At 48.2% G+C, this 26,951-nt stretch overlaps 1 protein-coding gene across 2 annotated transcripts; it reads right to left on the minus strand.

The window, feature by feature from the left end:
• Positions 1–26,168, minus strand: trim44 (tripartite motif containing 44). Of its 2 annotated transcripts, none has more exons than XM_049005177.1 (6): positions 25,896–26,168; positions 24,922–25,363; positions 23,753–23,830; positions 17,285–17,527; positions 15,728–15,750; positions 1–1,553 (listed from the first exon to the last, which is right to left on the minus strand). In XM_049005177.1, exons 2-6 carry the CDS (start codon positions 25,360–25,362, stop codon positions 1,478–1,480), a joined length of 861 nt encoding a protein of 286 aa, XP_048861134.1. In that variant the 5' UTR covers position 25,363; positions 25,896–26,168; the 3' UTR covers positions 1–1,477. The 2 variants fall into 2 exon arrangements, with proteins under 2 accessions (XP_048861134.1, XP_048861132.1); XM_049005175.1 differs by having other exon boundaries at positions 24,922–25,368; positions 25,896–26,159.
• Between the last annotated feature and the right edge of the window lie 783 nt (positions 26,169–26,951).

Below are 26,951 nucleotides of genomic sequence, written 5' to 3' on the forward strand. Positions count from 1 at the left end.
TGTGTTTACCTTAACTTTATTTACTTTTTACATTCATTCTTGGCCCAGTGTTTGTCAATCTGGTCCTGGGACCCCTAAACAGTCCACGTTTTTGCTCAGTGATGGAACGATGAGAAAAAATGTGGACTCTCTGGCAGGGAACTGGGAGGGAGCAAAAACACGAACCGTCTGGGGGTCCCCAGGGACCGGGTTGGGAAACACTGAGTTATGGCTGCATAGAAAACATGTACAGAGATTCGTTTTTGTTACACTCTCCAAAGACATAAACACAAAAATACGGGCAACACACAGTGTTGCTGTCAAACCCCCCCCCCCCCCCCGAAATGACAGAAGATTTCATGCCTGCTATTCAAATCATAACGTTAATATTCAAGTCACATATTAATGCTGTGCTTCTGAGCTGCATTCAAAATAGGTCAAACAGTTATTAGATTTCGCAGGGATCAGATTTAACCGTGTTAAAAATAACCACCTCTACGGCCATTTCAAAATAGAAAATCACGAAAAGAACCAAAATAAAAGGTAAGGCATTGATTCAACAGTGATAAACATTAAAACAATAAAACAAACTGCAGACACACACCTCAGCATCGCACCCCGAGGACACAATCAGTGGCACAGTGACACAGTGGAGTCACGGTGACCAGACATGTTGGGAAAAAAGCAAAACTCCAATAATCCTCGGGGAGACTGGCCTCCAGTTATAGCTCAATAAAATATCAAGAAAATCACGTCGTTCTGAATGAGGAAACCCCAGTAATTAACACCATCATAACCACAGTAAAATTCACCCCCCTGCCAAGTGCAAGCTTCATGTGGAAGTATGAATGCAAGCATGTGAATTCTGCCCACCTGGAAGGATGTTAGCGATGAGGAACGTCCCAAGACTACGGCTGGGATGTAAAGCTAGGCTTGAGCCCCACAGCAGATAAATTGGCTGATTTGGACCCCGTATCCAGTCATCTGTAACACATCCAGGGCTGATGGAAGGGCAGATATATCAGAAGAGACAGCAGGATTCTGGGATCCCATGCTGTGTTCTTGGGAAATAATTACAGCCATAGCAGGTGGGATGTGGACTGAACTAAGTCACACACATTTAAGGCTAATCCCCCATGTTTTCTGTTAGAAATTGAATGGGGGGGGGTGCTCTGTGGCCTTCTTTAGGTCACAAATATTTTCTAGTGCAGCTTGATTTCATTTGGAGACGATTGCTTTTAATATTACACATTTACACCTTATAAGACAAAGACGTCTCACAAAATACTGAAGACTCTATATTCTTTCTCCTTCAGTGGTATGTATATGAACACCCTGCCCCACCCAAAAACTAAGCCTGCTGATATTTGCATGTACGCAGTTCAGTTTCACCAGTAAAAGAACAAAGAATCCCAGCAAGCCCAATGACATCCAGGAGGGTCTCGGGTCTGAGTCCTCGGCTAAGGGCGAGGTAGGGAAAAGGGGGCCCAGCTCGCGGTCACGGGGCATGTCCCATGAAGGAACCCGGCCTGTCGTCGTCGAAGTTCCCTGGTGGTTGTTGTCTGACTTCCGGTCTGAATGAAGAGGGGAAAAAATGTTTAGTTATGCAATGAAGTAATTCCATCTCTCTCACAGACGCACACAGACACACAGAATTAGTCAGGGAGAATCGATTCTATATTTACTTCCTTTCTTTTTCTTTCTCTTTCCTGTTGAGGCTTCATAATAACTTTCCAGCACCAGCCTACTGTCTTCTTGTCTGTCATCTTTCTGACTGTGAATTTGCATAGTAACCGGATGACAAAAACAATCCCCCACTTGTGAAATCAGTCCATCTCTCACCTCTGCCAGAAGGCAACCTAACTTCTTGTTTCCCTCTGTGAGACATAACAAGGTTCTGCTCAAGGGATTTGATGTCCCAGTCACCTGATTGCACCCAACCCCCCCTCCCCCGTGTCCACACCTATTCTTTCTTACTATGAACTTCTTGTTCTATCGCAGAATTTCCCTTGAGTGATAAACACATATGAAAAACTGCCGCTATTTTCCACACTGTTAAAGAATGAAGGACATTGCAGTTTTGTGGACATCCGGGTGGACAGACAGTACAGAGAGTTAAGCATCAGTGACACCCGGGAATTGGGTTGTAGCCATATGCAATGTGACGTTGCTGTAATGGCAACACAGTGCATTAGCACACTGCTGTGCTCACGGAACCCTCTGCGACGCACTTCAGCGACTTGGGGGGGAGGGGGGGCAGAACAGTAATCAGGACGCGCCTGCAGACCTGCTTTTTTTCCCTCTGGCACAAAACACAAAAGAGAAGGAAAAAAAAAGACGATGTCTGTGAATATTTTGTGATTTTTTTTCTAAGGAGCTTATATTTAAGTGCTATTTTCTGTAGAGAGGCACAATCGACTGTAAGAGGAAAAAATGGCTTTTTTTAAACCACTTCAGCCCCCCCCAAAAAAATCTCTAATATGAAAGTACTTCACAGCTCAATCGATGCTGGGCGGAGCCTCATTTTCACAGCACCAATTTAAATCTTTTTAAAGCATGAGCCCTCTGTGCTAATTTCTCAAAGTATCACACCTTTTTCTTTTTAAAAAAAGGCGTTACTTTAAAAAAAGCCCTTCTTTGTGGTTTGCAGTTGTGGATGAAGCTGTAGGGCAGGTGATACCCAGGCAACTTCAGCAGGAAGCCGGGCGATGGAGAAGCGGAGCAGCTCCGAAGCTAAAACAGAACCTCAGAGATGGCGATGCGCAGGAGGAAGCCCCCCCCCCCCCCCCCCGCACCTGAGCATCTCAGGGAGCCGCTGTTTGCTAAGTGGGCTGGGGAGCTGCTGCAGGCCCGCATTCTCCACTGCTATTACTTATTAATCACCTTTAATGCACTTTATCTCTTATTTAAGAAGGCCAATTATTTCCTGTTCTGGGAGGCTCTGACTGCACCCAGTGAGTGACAAGGCAACTGAACTAGGGCTCTGGGATCGCCTATTAGGCCTGGTCAGGTGCAGAGATGGGGGGGGGGACTGACATGTTTGAAGTAGGTGGGCACATTGCATTTTCCTTGCTGTGGCCGCAAAGCCAATCATCGCTTTTGCTGACAGAGGCGTGGCAGTCTGCCCCTGTGGGGGCCATCCCACGCACACATGTGGAAGGGGGAGGGGGGCGACCACCTTGTGGAAAGGTTGAATACAAAAAAGCTCATTTGCCGAGTTGCAAGGCAATCAGCCATTATGGGTAATTGGGGGATTTCGGGGCTCCATCACCTTATTCCGTCACAATCACTCAGGCCCGTTTCCTGTGACTGAGCTGCAGGGAGAAAATATCGCTAATGGCTACTGAAGCGTCCCCATAGGCTGCCTGTTATCCCCCTCATTGGTGTCATGCTTATTTACATAATTTTTACCAACTAATGAGCGTAGACCTGTGGCTTCCTTCTGCTGGACAGTTTGGTCTGGGGGTGCGGTGCCTCTGCTGTGGCAGTGGGGGGGCGCCGTGCAGGCAGGCCTGTGGCCTCCAGGGGCCCGACGGGCACACGTCTACACATCTGAGTGGCACAAATTGCGTGCAGACCCACGGGACCCAAGCTGGCAGACGCAGCTGCTATGCTTTCATCTAGCAAACGCCGGCAGCAACGGAGCAGCTCGGAAACAGCCCCTTCCTCTGCCGGCTCGCCCCAGGCCCCCCAGCCATTCCCAGAACTCTTTGTAGTCCGAGAAATGCACCCATTATGAATTTGCTGCGGACGGAATTGGGGAAGAAGAAAAAAATAGGGATGGGAGGGGGGGGATTACTGCACCACTCGAATCCTCAGAGAGGGAACGATGTGTAACAAATGTGAATATAAGGGGTGGATGTTATTGGGGGCAGGGGGGCCAAGATTGATCAGGGCACACAAGAGATATGGAAATTCTTTGAAGTTCTGTGTCATTTATAGATCAGTTCCCTTTCTAAGATTCCCTCAGAAGCTTCTGACTTCAAGCAAAAATAGCAGTTCTCAGAATGACTTTCCAGCGTGGCGATACCTCAATGGCAGACAGATATATTCAGAGACACCTGCCTCCCCGCTGCACCTCGGCCCCGATCACACCATGGCTGAAAATGGGAGCTCACAGGAGTTCTACTTCCACGAAAATGTTCTGAGAGCAGAACGAAAAATCATTAGTCCAGAGAGATAACCGATGACATTGTAGAGCAGGTGGATCCAAGCAACTAAAGGAGGCCAACCAATTAGACATCTTGGTCCTGCATCCTCTAGTTGCTTGGGCTCACCTCTTCTGCAATCTGATTGGTTATTTCTCTGATCCAATCAGTTTTCATTCTGTCCTCGGAGCATTTTTGTGTAAGTAAAACTCCCACGAGCTGAAACAGCAAAAATGCAGTGCAAAAAGGTATAGTTGGGGAGCAGCTCAGGCGGATAGGAGTCTGAATCAGGGCTGTATCAGGAGGGAATGTATTCCTGTGTTAATAACTGATAAGGTGAAATTTTCGCAACTGGCCCTGCTGTCAGGCATCCGTCCAACCAGCAGGTACAGAAAGCAACTGCAGTCACTCTTCATTATCCACCAGTGCACCTTTTTTTACACTCTATCACTTTAATTTGGCACCCGAGTCTGTTTTATCAGCTCCCAGATGCCAGCCTGCCTGAATTCATGCGTGACCTTATTGCAAAGCCAAACCAGTCTCTGCCAAACGTTCATATCACACCAATCCCTTACTGCATTCGTTTGTGTTAAAGATGCAGACGCGACTGATGAAACCGGGGTAAATAATTTGGGGTGGAGAGATTATCCGCCATCCAGGATGCCATAAAAACAGATCGGTGACCAAGAGGGGGCAGCTCTCTGGGTTTGGATTCAGAAGGTTGCCAGTTCAAATCCCTGGGTCAGCAGAGTGATCCCACCATTAGGCCCTTGAGCAAGGCCCTTAACCCCAATTATTCCTGGGACTGGCTGATCCTACTCTCTCCTCAACACCAGTTCATGAGGTGGCCTCCTGGGCTTTTTCAGCTGTCCTGAAGGAGGTCCCACATATATGCTGAGCTCTCATTGACCGCTTTTCCTTCACTCTCTGGTAAAATTCCTCCAAAACATTTTCTACTGTGTTTAGGTCAGGTGACCAGGTCACGTGATGCGACACTATCATTCTCCTTTGTATGTGGCTTAGCGTAACCAAACTTTTAACTGGTACTGTATGTATCACGGGGCTCTATCTAAGAAGCGAGAGTGACGGGGTCTGTGCTGTGTGTGAAATGCCACAAGAGCATTTCCACGTGGCAGGATTTTGTACATTTAATCAGCGCTCCGGAGTGTAGCGTTTGTGGTCACGCTTAGCGCTGGCTGAGAGCTGGGCCAGGACCTCTGTCTCCGGCTGCTATTCCCATTTCCCTCAAGCCCATGCCCCCCCCCCCCCCCCCCCCCCCCATCCAAAGGACCCGCAGTGTGTCACGCGTTTGTAGAATTAGCTGATTCGGATACCAGTGTCACCCAACCAAGTCATTTGAACACGACTGCGTTTACTGATTACACAATCGCTGTCGCCGGTGGGTAATTGAGGAACGGTGCTGCTCAGACAGGAATTAATAATAAATCGCTTATTAATTTGGGTGTGAAATTAAAATCTTGTGCATGCCAGGCAGCACGTGAGCCGTGGTGTTTGACTGGAAAGCATGAGTGTGCAGCTGGATAGGTCCCGCCTGCAGACACACGCACGTCATGATAAATCACCCCACAGCGGCTAGGCCAGCTACCTATTTTCTCCAGAGTCGTTAGTCAGCAATTAATGACCAAATCCTTAAAGTGGATTCAAAAAAGAAATACACTAAAGGCTGATTGAGGAAAACCAGCTTCGCCTAATTATACTTGCCATTACCGCCGAATTAATTTGCATGCAGAATTCAGATTATGCTAAATGCTAATTAATATAGGAAAACATGACTGACAAGCCACACACAGAGATAATAAGAGCCAGCCAATCAGAATGAGCGTTATTTGAAGAGATTTAAATCACATCTGACTCAGCCTGATTATTTGTCACATATGAACAGATTGCGGCACTAGCTGGAAGCCAGTTGTCTTTAGACTAGAGCAAAATGTCTTGCATCCTGTGACATTTGACCTGGCAAGAACGATAATGTGAATTGTTCCCCACTGGGAAATAATAATAATTATAATAATAATAAAAAAACATTAAAAATGATTCCGGCATTCATTCAGAATCCAGAAATCACATCCTTACGTGCTACCAAATCAAAATCTCATAGACCTTGATCGTCTAACCCAAAGGTGCAGGACTGTAGCATATGGGATAAGAGATATTTTGAACATTTTGAACAGTGTGTTCCAACTCTCTCACTGCTAGAACAGCACCTCAGAAACCTTCCCCTCCAGAAAGGTTAGAACAGGTTGTGCCTAAAGATAAAGCTTCATTTCATTCTGCGTGAAGTGTCACTGCTCTACTGAGTGACACTGATAATAAAAGAAGACAATGTCCCAGTGGGCGTCTCAAAGTCTAAACTGGCACCAGGACATCAGTTCTTAGCTGTGGAATCAAACATCTCCTACCACCTCTGCACCTCCTGATTTTCCTCAGTTTGACGCATCCCTGGGTCAAAAAGGGAGGGGCTTGCACTGCATTTCTTTAACCAATCACAGCCTTCGTTGTATGACATCACCACATTAATTAAAACCAGTGTTTTCTGTTTTATGAAGATTTGTAATATAATAATATGAATAACAACAACAAGGCTTGAACTGAATGTTCTGATCACAGACACTGAGGCTTAGTCCACTGAGCCACAGCCCCCCCCCCCACCGTTTGATGGCTGGATGTGTTAAGTTTAAAAATGAGAAAAACATGGACTAATAAGATGATGTCATGTAATGAAATAATGAAGTCTGTGATTGGTTAAAGACGTGGAATGCAAGCCCCTCCCTTGCTGATCCAGGGACACACTGAACTTTTGCAAAATCAGCTGGCTCCACTTCCCTCAGTGACAGATTATGCACAGCCATGCCTTGACTGTGGCTACTTTTCCCGGGAGACGAGGTCCTTTCCATGCCCAGGTACCAGCGGGTCTGTCTAATGGTTACCTGTGACACCTCAGGGAGAAAAAGGCCATAAGAAACTGATATGCATCATGTTATTCCTACCCAGAGTTGGGTAATTCAGGTCCAGAGAGTAAAAATCCAGACCCGGATTTTGTTGCAACCAACTAGTTGAGCATAAAGAGTCATAGAGTAATCAACTGGTTGGCTGAAACAAAATCCCGATCTGGACTTTTAGTCTCTAGACCTGAATTACCTAACTCTGTTCCTACAACCTTCAACGAAACAGGCTGGTGTGGACCATGTTTCTGAGCCTTCTTGTTCTCATCCAGGACCGGCCCACGCTGGTGAGCGCATTCCCTATGCAGAATACACTGCCACGATAACACCATTCCGAATCCGACTCTCGGGTGACCTCAGGTGTCCAATGATCCGGGAGAAGTGGAACAAGAAACTGGGTGGGTCCTGAGGGCTGGCTGCCTATTGAAGCTTTATGCTCAGCAATGCATCTGTTAAAACACCAGTCATCCCCAGTCTCCCCAGTCCTGCGGGTGATACTCCCACCTCTTAGATTTCATCATAAGTTGGAAGGGAGATTCGCTGTTTTATGATATATAACGGGGGTCCCCCCGAGCCATAGCTAGTAATGAAACGACCCCTCGATGCCACCCAGCCCACCCCTCCCCCCCGAGAAACAATATGAAAACCAGATTGAAACAATAAAGCACCCGGATCCCGGGGTGCCTCTGTGCTCGCCAACCACTCTGACTCCAGTTTGACAGCAGCCGTAATGAGATGCGACCTCCACTCTCTATCTAGCTTCCTCCCAAGGTTGTTTCCAGAGGATTGGGAACCCTGACGGAAAGCTGGGAGGCGGCAGAGGCCGAGGGGGCACACGGATGCCGGGGGATGCGGGGAGCCTGTCGCGGCTCTACTGAATTAAACATGGCCGCCGCAACATTTTCCCGCAAGCGGACATCTGTGCGGTACCGCTGGCACCAGGCGGCTCTCGCCGGTCCTGGCCGTTGCGTAACCACGGCAACGGTTTCCAGCCACACAGCGCAAACCAGGAAATGAGATGTATGGGTGCGATTTCACACTGCTGATGTGATTTTTAATCTTCTTTTTTCTTTTTTTTTGGCAGGCCATCAGATTCATCACCCGCAATGAATCTTGGCATTTACCACTCCCCAGCACCCCCCCTCCCCAACATCACCCCCTCGAATCCTTACAGACCTCTATACGGCGCTCCTCGGCACGTGCGGCAACAGCAGAACTGCAGTCGATGCTCAACATCACACGGACACTTAGCCAAGCAGGCCTTCTGAGCGCTAACTGTCATGTAACGCGGGGAGTGCATGAATTTATATGCAGTCTCGGGTCACACCTGACTGTGATGTACAGCAGTGGGGGGGGGGGGCTGATGTCGCTCGCTGTCACTCGTGCGATGGATGGAGGGCGGGTATTGGGGACACCACCCAGCGAGCAGCAGCTTGGCGTGGTTACTTCACACTGGGGTGATTAGCTGACCAGCACCCAAAGGTGAACAGGGCATTCTGGGAAAATCCAGAGACATAATAGAACAGCCCTGGTGTGTGTGTGTGTGTGTGTGGGGGGGGGGTTACATAGATCACATTTGAAAACTACATTATCCCCAAAGTGTAGTAAAACCTGAAATTTCCCTACTTTCGGGGAAATCTTTTGAGGTCCCCATTTGGATAACCTCAGTTTTATAAAAATCAGTGAATGCAATCAAAAAAGTAAAAAAGCCAAAAGTCTTGTATTTGGGTCGGTTACTAATGGTTAAGGTTAGGGATGGGTAGAGGTTAAGGGTGTTGTGATTGGGATTAGGGTTTTCCCCATAGAAATAATAGACGGTCCCCATTTAGATAGGTACACCAACATGTGTGTGTGTAACAATCATTTCACTCTCTTTCTTATCCCCCTGTTCCTGCTTGCTCTCTTTCCGCTACCAAACCTGTCACCTGCTATTAAGCAATCCCCTCTTTCCCACACACCATGACCAGCCAGACACGACAGTCCATTGCAGTGACGCCCACATCGAGCTAACCGACTGCCTCTGCTCACATTGCCTTTAAAGCATGCACTCGGGCCTCTACAAACGTGGCCGGCCAGCCTCAAATCAATTAGGACCTAGACAGGCCTGTCTGATATGCTCAGCGTTTACATCAGTACAGAGCTGGGAAGTCAGATTCGCTTTGCTGGCTTCACAGGCTCTAAAAAATCCACTTCCTGTGGGAGGTGAAAAAGCTTAGTTTACCGAATCTTCTGCTTCTCCAAAAGCATGGAGACTGCTCTCACTCACACAGCTCTGCCTGCTGCCCCCTTCCAGTGTTCTTTGAGGAAAATGCGATCCATTCGCCTCCCCATTCCGGTTATTTCTTTTTTTAGCCATGGAATTATTCTTTGAGACAAAGTGGCTCAGAATAAATCAGAGACAGAAGCACTGCAGGAATTGCCGCTGGCAAAATGGCACAACCGTAACTTCGCCGGGAAAGGAAACAGCAAGGGGGAGAGGTGTTAAGGCGGAGAGACAGGGAGGAGATGAGGTGGAGAAGCATTGGGGGGAGACATGTGAAAGGGAGAGAGACAGGGAGGAAGGAGGCAATGAGGACAAAGAGTTGGGGGGACGTGTCAAGGCAGAGAGATAGGGAGGAGGCAAGGAGGAGAAGCAATGAGGGGGAGACGTGTTAAGGCAGAGAAACAGGGAGGAGATGAGGCGGAGAAATGGTGGGGGAGACGTGTTAAGGCAGAGAGACAGGGAGGAAGGAGGCAAGGAGGAGGGGTAATGAGGGGGAGACGTGAAAGGCAGAGAGACGGGGAGGAGGCGAGGAGGAGAAACAGTTGAGGGGGAGATGTGAAAGGCAGAGAGACGGGGAGGAGGCGAGGAGGAGAAACAGTTGAGGGGTATGTGTTAAGGTAGAGAAACAGGGAGGAGGCAAGGAGGAGAAATAGTTGAGGGGGATGTGAAAGGCAGAGAGACGGGGAGGAGGCAAGGAGGAGAAACAGCAAGAGAGAGAGGTGTTAAGGTGGAGGGACAGGGAGGGAGAAAGACAGTGAGGTGGAGAAGCATGGAAATTGAGGAGCTGAGAGGCAGAAAGATGAAGAAGCATTGTTGTACCAAGCTGTGGTCAGGACTGCAGAGATCTGCCCTGCCTGATTTCCCTCACACTCTTTAAGGCAGACCATGCTACCCTGTGTTCTGACTTTTAAAGAATATCCAATGGCGAATGATAAAATAGTTATAATATCCATCCATTTTCCATTAGCATTAGTGAATGCAAGGTCGCAGTAAGCCTGGAGTGTGTCCCAGGACGGGGTGCTAGCAGAGCGGGAACACGCTATGGGGGATTTCGAGATGGCGATGCACCTCTGCTTCTCTTTTCAAAACGTCGGCACTGCTCCAGAGAACCCGAGGAAAACCCACAGAAACCGGCAGAACCGTGGCCCTGCCGTTATAGCAGCTGATATTATATTATGTTGTGACAGACACGCAGGGAAATGCGAGGTCATCACAGCGGTGCAGCACACTGCAAGACTGCGATATTCAGACCGTGGGGCCCAGCAGAGCCTGCTGACAGGGCCTGACTTATCACAGCCGCCTGGCACAATGTATGGCTGTGTGATGCATGGTCCCAGACACTATCATGCTATTTTACAGTCCTCTGCCTTCTATCACACGTGCTGAATGCAAATCATCCCTTTCCTCCCTCCGCCTGCGGTCCAGCTTCTCTCCAGCCCAGGCACACCTTGAAGCCCATTTTTTTTCTTTGCATGTACCCATCCTGACGCACCATTTAAGGTATAGCGCACAAAAAAAAAAGGATCGAGCAAATGAATTCTAATGTTTTAAGTACCCAACCCCCCAACAGTCTTGGAAGTCTATTGCTGAATTGTACCGCCTCTATTGACTGCATAGAAAAGCAGTTTATTTATGTCGCTAATTCCCGCTAATAGCACTGCCGAGGTCTCTGCATCCTCCATCTTGTGGTGTTTAAGAGCTTATAGGATACGCGGTAAGTGTGGCGTCAGACCTGCTGGTCTCCATCTAAGGACATGATCACATCTCTCTCTCTCTCTAGCTCTCGCCCACAAGCAACCTGGCCTCAGTTCCAATGGCCCTCAACACACATGGTGCCTTTGACAGTAATGTTAGACTTCCCTCTGACATAGAAGTGGGCGATTACAATTAGACTAGAGTTGGGGGTTAAAAGGGCTATTGGAAAATTAAATAGATATTTATCGATCCCCTAGCATAAAACTAGGGAAATTATCGTGCAATTTATGGTTACTTGTTGTATCTTGCATTTGGAACCTGAGCCAACTACTTCACTGGAAATGGGGGGGGGGGCGCCCCCAGTCCAAGACAAAGTGAAAATGTCTGCAAGTCAGCGCCCCCGCAGAGGTATTGTGCCCTAAGTGGCGCTTATGTCGCCTATAGGATTGACCGGCCCTGAGGTTTAAGGTCGGTACTCTAAGATGACACCCCGCCCAATTGCCCATCTTGCTTTTACCAGGATCCGTCACTGGAGTTAGGGTTAGGATTGGGAATAGGTTTAGGACTGGAACTAAGACTAAGGTTGGGGTTAAAGTTGAGACTACAGTTAGGGTTGGGGTTTTAGGTCACAGACAGCATTTATGTACTGTAGAGGGTAAATCCCTTGATTGTCACCCAGGTGCACATTCAACAGTAAGCCTGTGTATGAATCTTCTGTTGTTGAAATCCAGTGGAATCATCATCAAGCGGGCAAAACACTAAATGTGCATTACTTCAGTTGCTATGACAACTCCTAAATTAACTATCAAAAGCTTTCTTGCAGTAAAATGACTTTTTTCTTATTCCACTGAACATCTTTAAAGGATGAAATATCTACATAATACAGCGATGAAGAGCCATCAAATTTAAATAAAGTCACAAATTCACACAGTGGCATGGTGGTGATGAAAGGGCTTTTTAGGGGATGATAATGGAGGTCAGTATGACGGCGGATGCAGAATGCGGGGATATTGGCATTAAAATAGGCCTCTTCATCCTTTTGCAGGTAGACTGTTACTTTGCAATTTGCTGTGATTACAGAAGACTGACGTCCCTGCTTCAGGCCACAGCAGGAGGTCTGTGTGTCATGCGTGTCTGTGGTGTGCATTTGTGTGCATGTCTGCATGCATGCATGTCATCTATCCATATCTGTGTGTGTGCGCATGTCTGCTTGCGTGTTTGTGTGTGCATGTGTGTGTGTGTGTGTGTGTGTGCGCTGCAGAATCTGACACCTGCAGGTCCGGAGTTTCGCCAAATCGAATGGTGAGCTGAAGCTGACCCCCCAGGCCTGAAACACATAGGAGACCTACTCATGCTTCCACTCACGCAGGGGCTGCTAAATTATTAAACAAGCGTGCTGATTATGCCAAGGCCTGCATTTATAGCCCCCCCACCACACTCACAGACCGGCACACAGAGAAATGGGGGGGGACAGATAAGAACAACGATCCTCTCCTGGGGGAGAGTAAATTTTTCATTAGAGGAAATCCAACCTCCTGCCGATTCTTGGGCTCTGCCTGACTATACACACACACACACACACACACACACACACACACACACTCACACTCACATGCACTCACACACACTCGTTTACCCCATATACCCTCCCACACCCTTGCCTCCATTCAGGCCATCTGTGCAACCCTCTCAAGGACAAATGGATGCTGGAAGCAGGCTGTGGTAGGGGTTGCTGGGGGGGGGGGGGGGGGGGGTGTATTCTGGCTTTAGTGTCACCGAGAGGGGGCAGGCCGGTGGGGTATCCACGGATACAGCCTGAAAAATACAGCCAGGAATAAATACAGGCCCCCATGCTGTACACAGCGATGCACTGTGACACCCTCAGCCTCTAGTCTGCAGCCCTAAAATCATGGCATTTAAGTGTGGCTGAGTAAAAAGAAGCAGTGAATGAATCCGCGCTCTCTACTCTGACAGCAGCGATAAACCAGACCAGCATTTTAATTGGATGTGCGTTATCACATTACAGCCATTACATCCCATAATTTGCTTGCTTAGCAGATTTACTCCGCTCAGTCACCTGCACCTTACACCCCGCTTGGGCCGCAGTCATCACCGGAGCGGTCACATCTGAGGGATTTCCTCGCGAGTCGCCGCCCGCCAGAGTGGCGCCCCCACCAGGCTTGTTTTGTGCAGTGCGGCCAGAGCGCGACGCCAGCCTGGTGGGGCGAGGTATGCTAACAAGGAGCTCGATGAGCAGCCGGGAGTGAGGTAAGAGGGAGCCGGGCGTGAAACGAGGCCCTCTCCTCGCCTCAAGGATCCTGGATCCTCCGCAGGGTAGTAACCTCTGATTTTCCCTCCCCCTCGGTTTGGGGGCTGGGGTAAGAGACTCCTTAGCTATCACCATTACCGGGGGAGAATGCAAGACTGGCATCGATTCACCCAGCCTATGTAACAGATTAGAAAGCGCACGCAGACAGATAATCAATAACTAACTCCACCTGTGTCATTTCAAAATGTTTCCATAATATAAATCATTTGCTTTGGTTCAAAACATTTATTGCTTTATTTTCGCTGCACAAATTCCTTGGACCTGAGCTCTGGCTTGACCGATAAGCTCTGCTCTGGCTGGTTTTCGCTCTCCTTGCCGGGAACCAGTCTGGTTCCAGGCAGGAAACAGAGGCGACAGTGGAGTGGAGTGGCAACCGACGTGTACAATGCGGCCCCGCAGGCACGTCGATCTCTGCTCACGGCTACCGGCCGAACACGCATGCATTGTGGCGAGAAGAATCCCAGACACAGATCTGTTATCTTCTCTGGCTCAGGCGCTGGTAAAAGAAACCAGCATGAGATCCAGTCATTTCCTGTAAGAGTCCTATTCTTGCCTGGTCTCCTGGTAGCATATCAGATTCATCTGTGTGAAACACAAGCTTTGTCTCCATGTTAATGCACCCCCACCTCTTACCAAGAAGCTCTTTTCACAAAGATGCCCTTTGCGAAATAGACACCCACCCCGCCCCCCACCCATCGATCTGCTTCAGTACCCTCCAAATTAAAGGAGCTGACCAGTCACTCAGTACGGAAGGGAGGGGGGGGGGTATGATTTTCCAAATCGATGTCTCCAGAGCAGGGCCCTGCGGGCAGAAACAGGCTGGAAGTGGTATCGATGTGCCTGGGGGGGGGGGGGATTTTCATTTTCGGAGGAGAATCTGTTTGCAAAAGTCACCTGCTCATCTTTCCAGGACCACCAGGGAGGGGGTTAAAGCCTAAGACGACGCCAGAGGATAAGCGTGGTATATCCTCTCTCTCTATCATGCCAACCTGCCTGCACAGCTACAGCTTACGGGCCATCCGGGGTGCTGGGGGGGGTGGACAGGAGTCCTGCTTATCCTACACCAAGGGGGTGATTATCCATCCCGCTTTGTAATCACTTTACAGACTGGACATCAACGGCTGGCCAGGCCTCTCATCCTCAGCCTGTGCTGCCCACATCCCCAGCACTCAGATGGCCATGAATCCCTCTGCGGAGCCACATGCACAAAAATCTCTCTTGATTTACGTACAGTATGTCTGCATTTTCTAAAGGGGGATGGGACATCAGGTAGGGTCAACCTCTAATACCAGCAGTGTCATCTGAGCATTCACCAGTAGGGGGTGGCGAGTGGCTCAGTCTGCTATGTTTCTGTTCCTGTCATCAGAAGATTGCCAGTTCGAGTCCCAGCCGCAGCAGAACAGTCACAAGACCATGGGGTCTTGAGAAATGCACATAACCCCCAGCTCCAGGGGTGTTACACATTGGTTAAATCTGTCCTGTGACCCCCATGCTATGATGAGCAAGATGGGATTGGCAAAGAATCCCTGAATGTACATGTACTCAAACTTATGCAAATAGCAAATAAAGCATTTATTTATCATGTACCTCTTTCAAAATATTTACATCATAACATTTTCCAATCACAACATTTTCCTTTGTGAAACATTTTCTCTCTCAGTCTAGTTTATCTAATACCCACAATGGAGCACCTTTAAATTCTACTGATGCATGTAGGGAATGCGAGGTCGCACAATGTAGAACAATGACAATGAACTAGGCCACCATCCTCCATTGCCGCACAAAATAGCAGGAGGTAGCAGCAGTAGTGAACCTCCCAGAAGGACCCTCGCGGAAAAGCTGAGTGCCACAAGGAAAATGGGGACATCTACGGCTTTTGCACAACCTGACCGGGGACATCGGCACTGGCACAAATCATGGAAAGTGCCGGCCGGTCTTTGGTCCCTGTCAAAAAGTCGTTGCAATATGGCCGCTGAGGTCATCATCATGACCAACTAAGATCATCTGTACAAAAAAGCCAGGTCACAAACGGTCACGGCAGCACGTAGATGCGGACACACACACAGACAATCACACATTCAGTGGCGAAGCATATCCGAACTTAGGAAGAGATCTAATAGAAATTAGCAGATTTGCTAAAGCTGGAGATAAACAAACCACAACCCGCTGGAGGCTGAGTCTGTCCTTAGTAATCACCACACAGACAAGGAGAAGCTGAGCTGCCCCCTAATTTAAGGACGTGTCAGAGTCCCTCTGACAGTGGGGCAAGTAGCTCTACTATCCCAGAGGAAGCGTGTGGTGCCTGGTGCACCATGTGACCATGTGACCATGTGACCCTGAGCAGACTTACCTCGGCCTTGGCTGGGGATCTGCCTGAAAGCGAGAGAGAAACAAAAAAAGAAAAACATTTCAGCTTCACGCCAACGATCAAAACACGGTGACAGTCATACTAAACGGAGCTGAAACGAAACACGAGCCACGCTAAATAGATTCATGCTGTCACAACCTTTTAAACCGTGCAATAAAGTACTGACAGAAATGTCTTCAAAGGCCCCCGGTGTCATCATTTTTGGGCGGGCAGTTTTATGGCCAACCGTCACAAGAGATGCACGTTCTCAGAGCTGAGACACGAGCAAGAGGCCCTCTGACCGGTGGACTCTCTCTGAATTTAATTTGAGGGTAAAGGTGGGCCAGGTTTGCCATCCTGTGGGGGTGGGGGGGGGTCAGCGGTGCATCTTAATTAGAGGAACGAAATCTCAGGGACAGATTTGTGCTCTAATTACGGGCTATCCGGACAGAGACCACGCATGGTAACACAGACACTGCATACCTCCTATCCGCACCCTCCATCGATTTAATGACGGGTGTGCAGATTAACTAGGACAAATGGAGGACTATGAATTCCAGTAATAAATGCGTGATGGGGTCATGCTCGCAGCTGGGCCATTGCCTTTAAGTCTCCTTTGGGGGTTGGCGTCATAAACATTTTCTCACCATATCGTGCAGCATCATCACCCTGTGATATAATACTCCCCTATTAAAAACAGAAACTTCATTTTTTTTACAGCTTGCCTAAAAACAAACCAATCTAAGACATTCCCATGACTAAATAAGCCTCAGAGTTTAATTAGCAAACGGGGCATTCGATTGCATAATGGCTGTAATTATACATCTGATGCTTCAGCACATAAAAGCCCATGAGAATTACAAACGGTCCCGGTGGCTCGCAACACTTTCGGTTGACTAATAATTTATTTAGTAAAACGAGGCTCAAAATTCCCCGAACTCACATTAAAGACGCGCATGGTGTCAGCACTAAAGAAGGCGGCGAATGTCCCTGTGTCCTAACTTTGCCCCTCAGGTTTAGTCCTGACAGGAAGCAGTATGTGAAAACCGGCCCACCTCAGGCTAAACATCGTCTGCCCATCTAGAACGAAGAACACCCCAGGCATTCAATTAAGAGCTTCTTTTCCCACTGAGCGGGGAACTCATGTCTTGGCCTGATAAACTATTGCTATTTCTCAGTCAATGTCGACACAACCGGCTTCCCTCAGCAAAGACCAAAGATGCCACCCGGTTTCTTGACAGTGAAAAATGAGCTGTGGGGGTCTTTTTTTATCCGGTTGTGTGAGTAAACGAATGGTGCACCAATCGGGGCAGCCTGCATGTTTGCGAAAACTGCTAAGCTAATGAGGAATATCAGTTACTCCCAGTTCTACTCTATTTTCTGCCCGTTTTAACTTTACTTGCTGCTTGTCTGGTGGTTCTACCAGATTCTACCAGAACCAACATCCATGAATGGATCCCTTCGGTTTAGACACAAGTGACGTGGACATGAAAGATCACGAGATCTTTCAAAAATTATTGGGCCGTCGTTCCTGAGTAGAGATGAGTCGACGGGCCTCACCACGGCTCCCTGGGCGCCCTCCGCCTGATCCAGAGCCCCGAGCTGCTGAGTGATGGAGGCCATCTCTTCCTGCAGCCGCTCCGTGTGCACCGTGATCTCCGCGATCTTCTCGGCGGCCTGCGCTGTCAGGAAGGCCTCCTTCAGGTCCACCAGGTGCAGCGTCCGCTTCTCCTCCAGTCGGACCAGCCTGTGTAGCTCGTCAAACTGCTGGTTCACATACTCCTCCAGCTGCTCCGTGCTCATCTGTGGGAAGTCACCCAAAATGCGTTACTGCCACGTCTCCTCCAAAACGAGCCATCAGCACAGCACTTGAAGTTCTACAGCTTCCCGCTGTGTCGTCAGTTGCCTTTTTTATTTGCAGATTTTCGCTGTCACCCCACCGACAATCGCTCACACCACATTCGTGTACATTTTTAAGGAAAAGGAGAGTGTAAGAGTTTATCCACAGAAAACAAAACGCCGACAAAACTTAGCATAAAGCGGTCGCTAAACCAGAACTAATTCCTGAATGTGTCAGAAATGAGAAAGAGAAAAACAGAGAGAAAACTACACAGAGACAAACTGTTTGAAATAAAATGCTCCATGGAATAATCCCCTGGAAAGATTAGAAGAATCAGCCTTTGAATTAATTCCTTTATCCATCAAAATGAATTCTAATCCTTCTCTGAAAGCAAGAATTCTAATGGCAAAGCTTCCCCGATTTTGACCGATAGTGAAGTAAGTCTGTTATTTATTTTGTAGGTGCTCTCATAGGAGGTGACGGGAACATGTTCGAGGAATTTGCTGCAGGATGTCCTCAATTATTCAATGCCACGGATCTGCAGCAGAAGCCCAGAACAAAGGGTTCTGGTTGAGTTTTCATTTTATACACATATATGCATATACTGTATATATACAGACACACGCACACATACACTATCTGTTTGCATAAGGAAACCTTCTTTAAACAATCCAGATCAGGTCTCTTTCAAATGATGGTGCCGTCTTTCGTTTCAGATAACAAATCAAAACGGAGGAAGGCAATCGCACGCACCATTAGCTTTTAAAAAAAAAATCCATTCAGAACAAAAGACAGAAACAAAACTTTGCAGCGATATGGTTTGTAGTTAATATATATGTAAATTGCACATCCAGGAAGGACACATGGCGATTAAAATGAATACTAATGGGAGACCAATTAGGTTGGCACAGTCTGTAATTTGCGTAAATTGTCCCTTCCATAACATGTGGAAACAGAATTTTCAGTAGTCATCAGAAGGTGCCGGTATATCTTACATAGAAGTTTATGTCCCTTTTAGACATTCATGCACCTTCTTACCTGTTATCAAATGTTTCTCAATCTGGTCCTCGGGGACCTGCAGACGGCCCACGTTTTTGCTCCCGTCCAGCTCCTAATAGGCTCGGAGGGATCAAAAGTGTGGACTTTTTGTGCGTCACTGAGGACTGGGCTGGGAAACATTGCAATTCAGGGTGACAGGGGGGCTGGAGTTTATCACAGACAGCATAGGGCATAAGGAGGGTGTACCCATGACGGGATGCCAGTTCATCTCAGGAGAGATGCAAACTCAAGGGCTACGAACAATTTAGAAATGATAATTAGCCTAACTGCATGTCTTTGGACTGCTGGAGGAAACCAGTGAACAGAAATGTCACACAATACGGTGAAAACATGCAAACCTCCCCCCACACACGAAGCATAAGTGGGATCCAAGCCCCCAACTGGTGGTACATAGAAACGGCTGCATATCTGGATTCACTTCAAAGCAGGGTTTCGAAATCGAGGAAGAAATGAATGAGCGTGAAACTCCTGAAAATGCAACCACCTTGAGCTCTGCCATCTTATGTTCACTGTAATTCTCAACATGGTGTGTCAACAAGTTAATATGATCCTGAGCACAGCTACATAGGAATCCTTTGGCATATCGTGAGACACACACCCACTCAGGCAAGAGAGAAGCCTGGGGTTAGAGTACAGTGTTAGCCATTTTTCCGGAACTCCTGGGGCAGCTGTCAAGGTGAAGGCCTTTGCTTAGTAATGATATGATTACGCTATCAGCCATGGGATTCAAACCAACAACCTTCCGTTTATATAAGGTATGAAGGTTATGAGGAGGGGCATGATCTAGGGATATAAGATTTTAACAGTTGTGAATGCTGATTAACTAAATAGTCACTTCAATATTAGTTTAAATACTAGATAGGTGGAAATTAGCAGAAGAACATTTTAAACTGGATTTGAGGAAGCATTTCTTTACACTGCATGCAGTTAGAGTATGGAATAGTTTTCCGGTTAGTGCAGTGCAAGCTAAAACCCTGGGTTCCTTTAAATCAGAGCTAGATAAGATTTTAACAACTGTGAGCTATTAGTTGAGTTCTGCCCGAATGAGCTTGATGGGCCGAATGGGCTCCTCTCATTTGTAAACTTCTTTTGTTCTTATGTATGTTCTAACATATACCACAGAGGTAAAGAGGATCAAGCAGTCGAGTGTAACTGCCTGGTAAATTGTGATTACTAGCTAATAAAGCTGAAATGATATTTAGGTTGCAGGATATCAAAGACACAGGGAGACATCATGGGAAGAAAGGGATGGAGCTTGGTGGAAAAGTGGAGGAGGAGGGAAGCAGAAATGGACAGAAATAAGGAGAAAACAGATGCGGCTTCTTTGCAACATATTTCTGAGCCGCTGAAATGTGGTCTAATTGGATTTTTTTTTTGAGTCCCTAAGTTCTTTGAGGTGCCATTGAGCTCGTAAATTGAGACACCAGAGTCTTTGGTTGAGCGCAGCCATCTGTTTAAGTTTTAGGCCGATGTAACCAGCAGTAACATTCACCTTTTATCCAATTTATGAGCTCCCTTGAGTACCTCGTTTGGCTCTGACCCACTCAAAGGTGACACCTAAGAGAGTTACCTCTATGAGGCAAAAGTTATATTCTTGGCAACTGGGGCGAGCAACATTTCCCGTTGACGGTTCTGCCTCTCCCCTTTCGCTGTGTGCTGTCACGTCTAAATCGAGGAATGCTGGATGGCACACTTGCCAGACGGGGTGGGGGGGGGGGGGCGATCGTATAGTGTAATTCCCATACAGTCATCTGGCAAAAAAAAAATAGAGACCTGTCATTCTTCTTTGTCTTCCTTTATAAATAGAAAGGAAACATTTCTATTGTCTAAACAGCTTGGCCAGGAATGGGGCGTGATAAATTATGGGCTGGCAGCAACGGTGAGAGAGACGTCCACTGGCAGAGACACATCGTCTGGCCTCCCCACTGGCACCAATATTCCAACAGGGCAGCTGGACAGCCCACCCCCAGTCTGTTTGGACCGGCCCACCAGCACCCCCATTATGCCCAGTCTCCCACTGCTGGCTGCTCCTTCCTCCATCTCTCCTCCGATTCCTGCCACACCTCAAAGCCACATTCACATTAATATTTTCATATGCCCTGAATCTAACGCAGCTGGGTAAAATCCGGGCCTGGGAGATGGGGGCGGGGGGGGATGGGTTACAGGAGAGAAGTGACCTCATTTACATGGAAGCTGGATGTGGGCGGGGTCAGGGGGAACAAAGACTAGAGTAGGAGCAGGGGCCTGGTGCGGTGGGGATGAGTGGCCCTGCGATACAGACCGACACCCACACATTAACACCCACACACTCACACACAGTCGGCAGAAGCGGGAGCGTGGCTGAGTATAAACACTCAAACATACTCTTTCCCACGAGCCCAAAATAAACGACAAAATAACAGAGAAGCAAATTACATTTTTTTAATGCCAGTGCCAAGCAACAGGAGCGTATGAAGGGTGATGCGCTGGAGGGGCTTCAGAGGAAGTGCGGCACGAAGGCGGGGCTGATTCTACCCCGGGGGAGGGGTGCGGCTTAGCAGGTTAGGCAGAATAGTTCCATCTCCACCTGTCCCTTGAGCAGGGCCTTTAACCCTTACCCAGAATGCTGCAGGGGGGCTGAATATAAGGCCTGGCAATGTGCTCAGAGCCCAAGCTTTGCTTTCAACTCTGTATATGTGTGTGTGTGTGTGTGTGTGTGTGTGTGTGTGTGTGTGTGTGTGTGTGTGTGTGTGTGTGTGTGTGTGTGTGTGTGTGAGTGTGTGTGTGTGTGTGTGTGTGTGAGCAGGTATACCTATCCTTATGGGGACAAAATATCCCCATAACATGATAAATATCAATTTTTCCCATAAGGGAAAACTCTATTTTATAAAAATCAGTGACTGCTATGAAATAACTAAAAATGCAAAAACTCTTGTATTTTGCTTGGTTACTTATGGTTAGGGCAGGTTGGTTGTCATAGTTAGCGTTAGCATTTTTCTCATAGAACTGAATGAGCGGGCCCCATAAGAATAGGTATACCCTACATGTGTGTGTGTGTGTGTGTGTGTGTGTGTGTGTGTGTGTGTGTCGAAGGAAACCAAGGGTGGGATATGTGAAAAAGGTAAATAAATGGTAAATAAATACTAAATAAAGCTTCGTATCACTGAATTGCAGGGGTGGATTACACAAAAAGGACATAGTGACATATGACTTTAGCAGACAGAAATTAAACAGGAGAGGAGAACATGTTCTTTACCTATAAAGCAGAACATGCGACATGTTCCACTGATCTATTTATGAAAATACATCAGTGGAACCAAGAGTGAAACAGCAGCTTCAATCGCTGATGTCTCTCCATAAAAACCAAAGCTTCCTTCAATGCAAATGCCCTTCAAACACTGGAAAATGTTATTTCCACCCATTTTACTTACACTACCAATCAGATTAGCTCGATTTCAAAGCACTGAGATGGAACATTCATAATATTACTTTTTCTTTGTACTGCAAAACTGCTGAAGAAAACAGAAAAATATATATTCAGCAAAGAGACAGGTTGCAGTGACCATCCCCCTAGGTGCTGGGGAGTGCCCAGCAAACTCGTAAGTAATAATAAAAAAGTCATTGGTAACTATATAAAATGTAACGGAGAAAATCCAAAGAGACTTGGAAATTTCTACATATTTTTCACGGCCCTAACCCTGAACACTCCTGGGGGGCTCCTGCACACTTTTGTGTATGCTGACTGTAATGTCTTCAATCAGCTCTCTATGCAGCTTAATGCTTTACTCGCACAAGTGCTCAAAAAAATGTACATTTAAAGGAAGCCTTGGCAAACAAACTGGGGCAGCCGGGGGGGGGGAGGGGGGGGATGGGGCTTTGAAATATTACTTAGACTCTGTGTTTCTTAACCCATCGGTCAGGCATTAAATATTGATGGAGGCCAATTGCCTGAATGTCCAACCGTGCAGAAATCTGCTGGGGGAGAAGAGGAGGGGCCCCCAGTGCAGATAGGGGGCCTCGTTTAAGCATTCAGTCCTGAGGTTTGGGGCCTAATTAAGCATTTGGAGCCTAATGAGTAAATGGGGCATAGGCTGACCTTCTCCCCCCCCCCCCGCACAAAATCTATACAGAAAAGCAAACAAAAGCAACGTGACGAGATCTTCCCTGTGCCAGTGGGTACCCAGCTACCCCCATGCATGTTAATATTCTGTGACATTCAATCGTGATAGAAAGGGCTTAAATCCCGACCCCCCCCCCCCCCCGCCCGCCCCACCCCCGGGAGATTAAAGTATTCAATTTTGAAGCAGCCATCCTGCGTCAGTATAGCTACCACATTCTCTGAGCACATGCTACCTTCACCGGATGCTGCAATTAGTCACTTATACGCTGATCCGCATTACTCACACTCGTGTGACTGTCCTTCCCTGCTGTGCTCCCCACACGGGGCAGATGACGGGTATATAATGCGAGAAATCAGCCATGATGGATTTATAGTGACCATCATGACTGTAAAAGCCAGAAGCGAGCCACTCCGTGCTTTCCAATAGCCCAATTCCCCTTGAATCTTCATTAGCTATGCCCTGAAAGGCCCGTCAGCTTCCGGGGACTGGTGCCAAGTGGGCTCCCCAGCCCCTGACAGTCTGACCATGTGCCTCCCCGCTCCCTGCCACAGGAAGGGCGCAGGGCCTTATGATGGCGCTCAGCGGCGCCGATGCTAAGTGCTCCGGAAGCCGTCAGACCGACAGATGGGCCGGGGACCGGCGTCGGTGGCCCCGATTCACCTCAGTGGCGCGGCGGGCAGCCCCGAAGCTCATTTACGCTTGGCGGGCAGTCTGTGTGCCCCACAGGGCAGCTGCTTTAAATGTGCCTGCCTGAGTTCATCAGCCGCTGCGGATACTGCATGCAGGAGTTCGGCGCGTTATCCCGTGCCCTGATTTTCACCAGCCTGCGTGAAGAGCTGCCCGTCACAGCATAGGAAGACAAAAGCTCTGGGGTGTAATTAGCTGCTATCACACGCTCGTTATTTTCATACTGATGAGGTAACATATCCTGCATTATGACCTTCGCCAGGCGGTGGGAAGGACGGTTTCCAAGGAAACCACCCCCCCCCCCCCACCGCTCCCCAGGTGACCCAGATAGATCTCGCTTACTTCTGGACTGGTCCATTTGGACTTGATCTTCTCTGCCATCTCATGGGTACTGCCCACCAGGTCGACTCCGGCCTTGCTCTGCAGAAGAAGTGAGAGGGAGAACATTATCAATTCAGCAGCCCTCAATGTCTGACCCCCTGACACCTCGGCTCCGCCCCCTACCCCTCTAATTTTCGTCACATGGGCCAGCCCCTCTTGTTACTGACTCATAGAAACCATAATTCCACTAATGCGCTAGAAAGTAGAATGCATTCTGAGAATACCCTTCAGATCTACTCAACCAACCAACCAATCATCCATCCATCCATCTTCCATAACTGTTCCTTTGTTGTGGGGGCATCATGAACTGGAAAACGTATGTCAGGTTGCTGAGGGACCTGAGATGGGAAGCTGGTCCATCACAGGACACACGCTACCATCTGATTCTAAAAATACTCAGTGCAGCAACATTTTATTTCTGGGAAACATCAGAGCCTTTCAGAGATATTTTGGGTATTTTAATGTTTCCCAGCCTGCAGATCTTTGATGTAGCTCCATTATAAGATTTTCCCAACATTTACACAGTTTTATAAGAGCTTTATCAAGATGACAATGAACTAGCATCATTTTCCCCACTTGCAGTTTAAATAAAAATCATTGTACCGCAGTGCTATTGAATGCTAACCAATAGAACATGCCCTATTATGAATACATTCCTATAGTCATTTAGAGAGCTCTTTTATTGTCCCTTTGCAGTACTGGTAATCAGAAAAGTGAGCAGGGATGCCTGGAATGAGCAGTGAACCATCCACTGTTCAGCTCTGCAGATATATCCTCTTCGGAAACACAAATCTATTCTTGTGTCCAAGTTCTTAAGCGGATGCGTGACATTCTGTGGTAAATTAAGACAGGGGGCTGCCCTCCTAGATTTCAATGATTAAATGATGCTTTTATCTGGACCAACTTCATGCATTAATCTTACACATTTATACAGTTGGAGATTTTAATGGTCTGATTTATGTTAAGTGTCTGTTATACAGTACAGCAAAGGCCCTTTATAGGACTTAAATAAGGAAATTTCAGGATATGAGTATGTGTCTCTAACTGCTATGCCCCCTGCTGGCCTCCTAAGGGAACAGTAAATGTTAGTAGCAAATGTTAGCAGGAAGTGCAGGGGTGCTTGTGCTCACCCTCTGCCACACGTAAGCCTCCCGCAGTGTGATGATCTCGTGGTCTTGGTGCTCGCCCTGCACGGCACACACCACGCAGATGATCTTCTCATCCGGTTTGCAGTACAGCGACCCTTCGTGGCCATGCATCTTGCATCGCAGGCGTTCCACCGTCACCGGATCCCGGTGCCTCCCTCCGCCTTCCGGGGGACCATCCTCTGGGGACCCGCCGCTGGCCCCCGCCTCCACGTTGGCACCATCTACCATGGGTGGGGCATAGGCTTCGAGGACATGCTGCATGCTGCGCTGGTGCTGGTTGGCATGGACACCGCAGAATGCGAAGCCGCAGAGACGGCAGAGTTGTTCCGCTGGCTGCGCCTCGTCCGGCTCGCAGGCATCACACGTGCCGTCGCTCTGGGGCAGATCGTCCCTGGCTGCCGCCGGACCACAGCTATTGCTCATCCTAGACTGGGCGTGGGGTTGGGGCATAAAGGGCTGTAAATGCAGACTCTTTAAACCGGCGGCAGCCATGCTTAATTATGGACCCCAGCTCCTGTCTGCATATTGTTGTGCTGCCCCCCCCCAGGCACTTAGTGCCCGGATATGGTTTCTTGTCAATACACGCGCACACACACACACACACACACACACACACACACACACACACACACACACACACACAGGCTGTGTGACATGTACACACACACACACACACACACACACACACACACAGACAGGCTGTGTGACATGTACACACACACACACACACACACACACACAGTTCACGTCTCTCACAGTGCTGTGTTACGCCGCAAGTTCTCTCCACTTTCCTGTTTACCCCCCCCTTTCCATCTCTCCCCCAGCAGCTCCCAATAACTGGTGGGTGGGGTACTGGGGGTGCAGCTCTGCCTGACAGAAGCAGAAACCCGAGAAACAAGGCCACCGCTACAAATAAACAATAACTCCACCCCCCCTCTCCACCCCACAGGGCCTACCATTCCCTGCTCCAATCCAGCGCGCAGTTCTGGCCGGTTCCTGCACGTAGCTGCTGTCTGTCCCCTCTGTGACAACAAGGCAAAGTCCGGAGGCAGGGAGAGGGGCGGCCTGGGCGTTGGGGAACAGAAAGAGAGGCAGCCGGCAGCACAGCGCTGAGCAGAGCAAAACCACACACTACAGCCGATCCTCTCCGCTCCACTTTCACTTTGCACACAGGCTGCTTCACTTCCTGGTTTCTCTCGGCTGTTTTTTTTTTCTACACTTCCTGCTCTTTCTTTCCCCCTCCTCCCCCTCCCTCTCGAGACTGAGCGACAGATGAAGGCAGAGAAGGGAAGAACAAAACAGGAACCAGACTGACGACGGCAACAACAACAAAAAAAGATTACGGCTCGCGAATGAGCGAGACAATGGAGGCGGGTTCAGGGTGAGGGACGGCCGGGAATGGGGGGGGGGGGCTGAGGAGAGGGACACAGACCTCCTCTTAGACTGCCTCTGCTCATTCCACAGACCCAATGAAGCATTAATTATTAACCTCTTAAGGGCCTGCGTTCCAGAAACATGCCCATTAACCGTGCACACAAGGCACCATGCCAGTCACTGATTTAAAATGAAATATCAACAGAGGTGGAAATTCCAGGGCCAGAAAGTAAAAACCCAGTCCGGGATTTTGTTTCAACCAACCAGTTTAGTATGAAGAGTCACAGTCACAGAGTACTCAACTGGTTGGCTGAAACAAAACTCTGGTCTGGATTTTTTACTGTCTGGACCTGAAATTTCCACCTCTGGATATCAGGATATAATGACTGGCAGATGTTAAGAAAACACATTAACAGTCATTATCATACACAACGGTATTTTTGAGCAACAGCAAACAAAACAAAAAATGCAATTTTCCTAAAATAGCAAATAGCATTAAACAATTCAGTTACTACCCTGCACCTTTAACACATTTAATTAAGATCTGATGATCTGTAGGCAGCTACCGTTGGTCTGTCTGACTCATCTGTGCATGTGGAGGGGGGGCTGGCAGGGGGCAAAACAGCTCAGCAAAGCAG

This window comes from Brienomyrus brachyistius, unplaced genomic scaffold (genome assembly GCF_023856365.1).
Source record: "Brienomyrus brachyistius isolate T26 unplaced genomic scaffold, BBRACH_0.4 scaffold154, whole genome shotgun sequence".
Lineage (NCBI taxonomy): Eukaryota > Metazoa > Chordata > Actinopteri > Osteoglossiformes > Mormyridae > Brienomyrus > Brienomyrus brachyistius.

Bases quoted from the DNA above. Each gene is read 5' to 3' on its own strand.
- trim44 (XM_049005175.1), bottom strand. The intron at 17,528-23,752 runs GTAAGCGAGATC...GACTTCCCACAG, and splicing joins CCAAATGGACCAGTCCAGAA to ATGAGCACGGAGCAGCTGGA. The intron at 15,751-17,284 runs GTGAGGCCCGTC...TCTCGCTTTCAG, and splicing joins AGGGCGCCCAGGGAGCCGTG to GCAGATCCCCAGCCAAGGCC.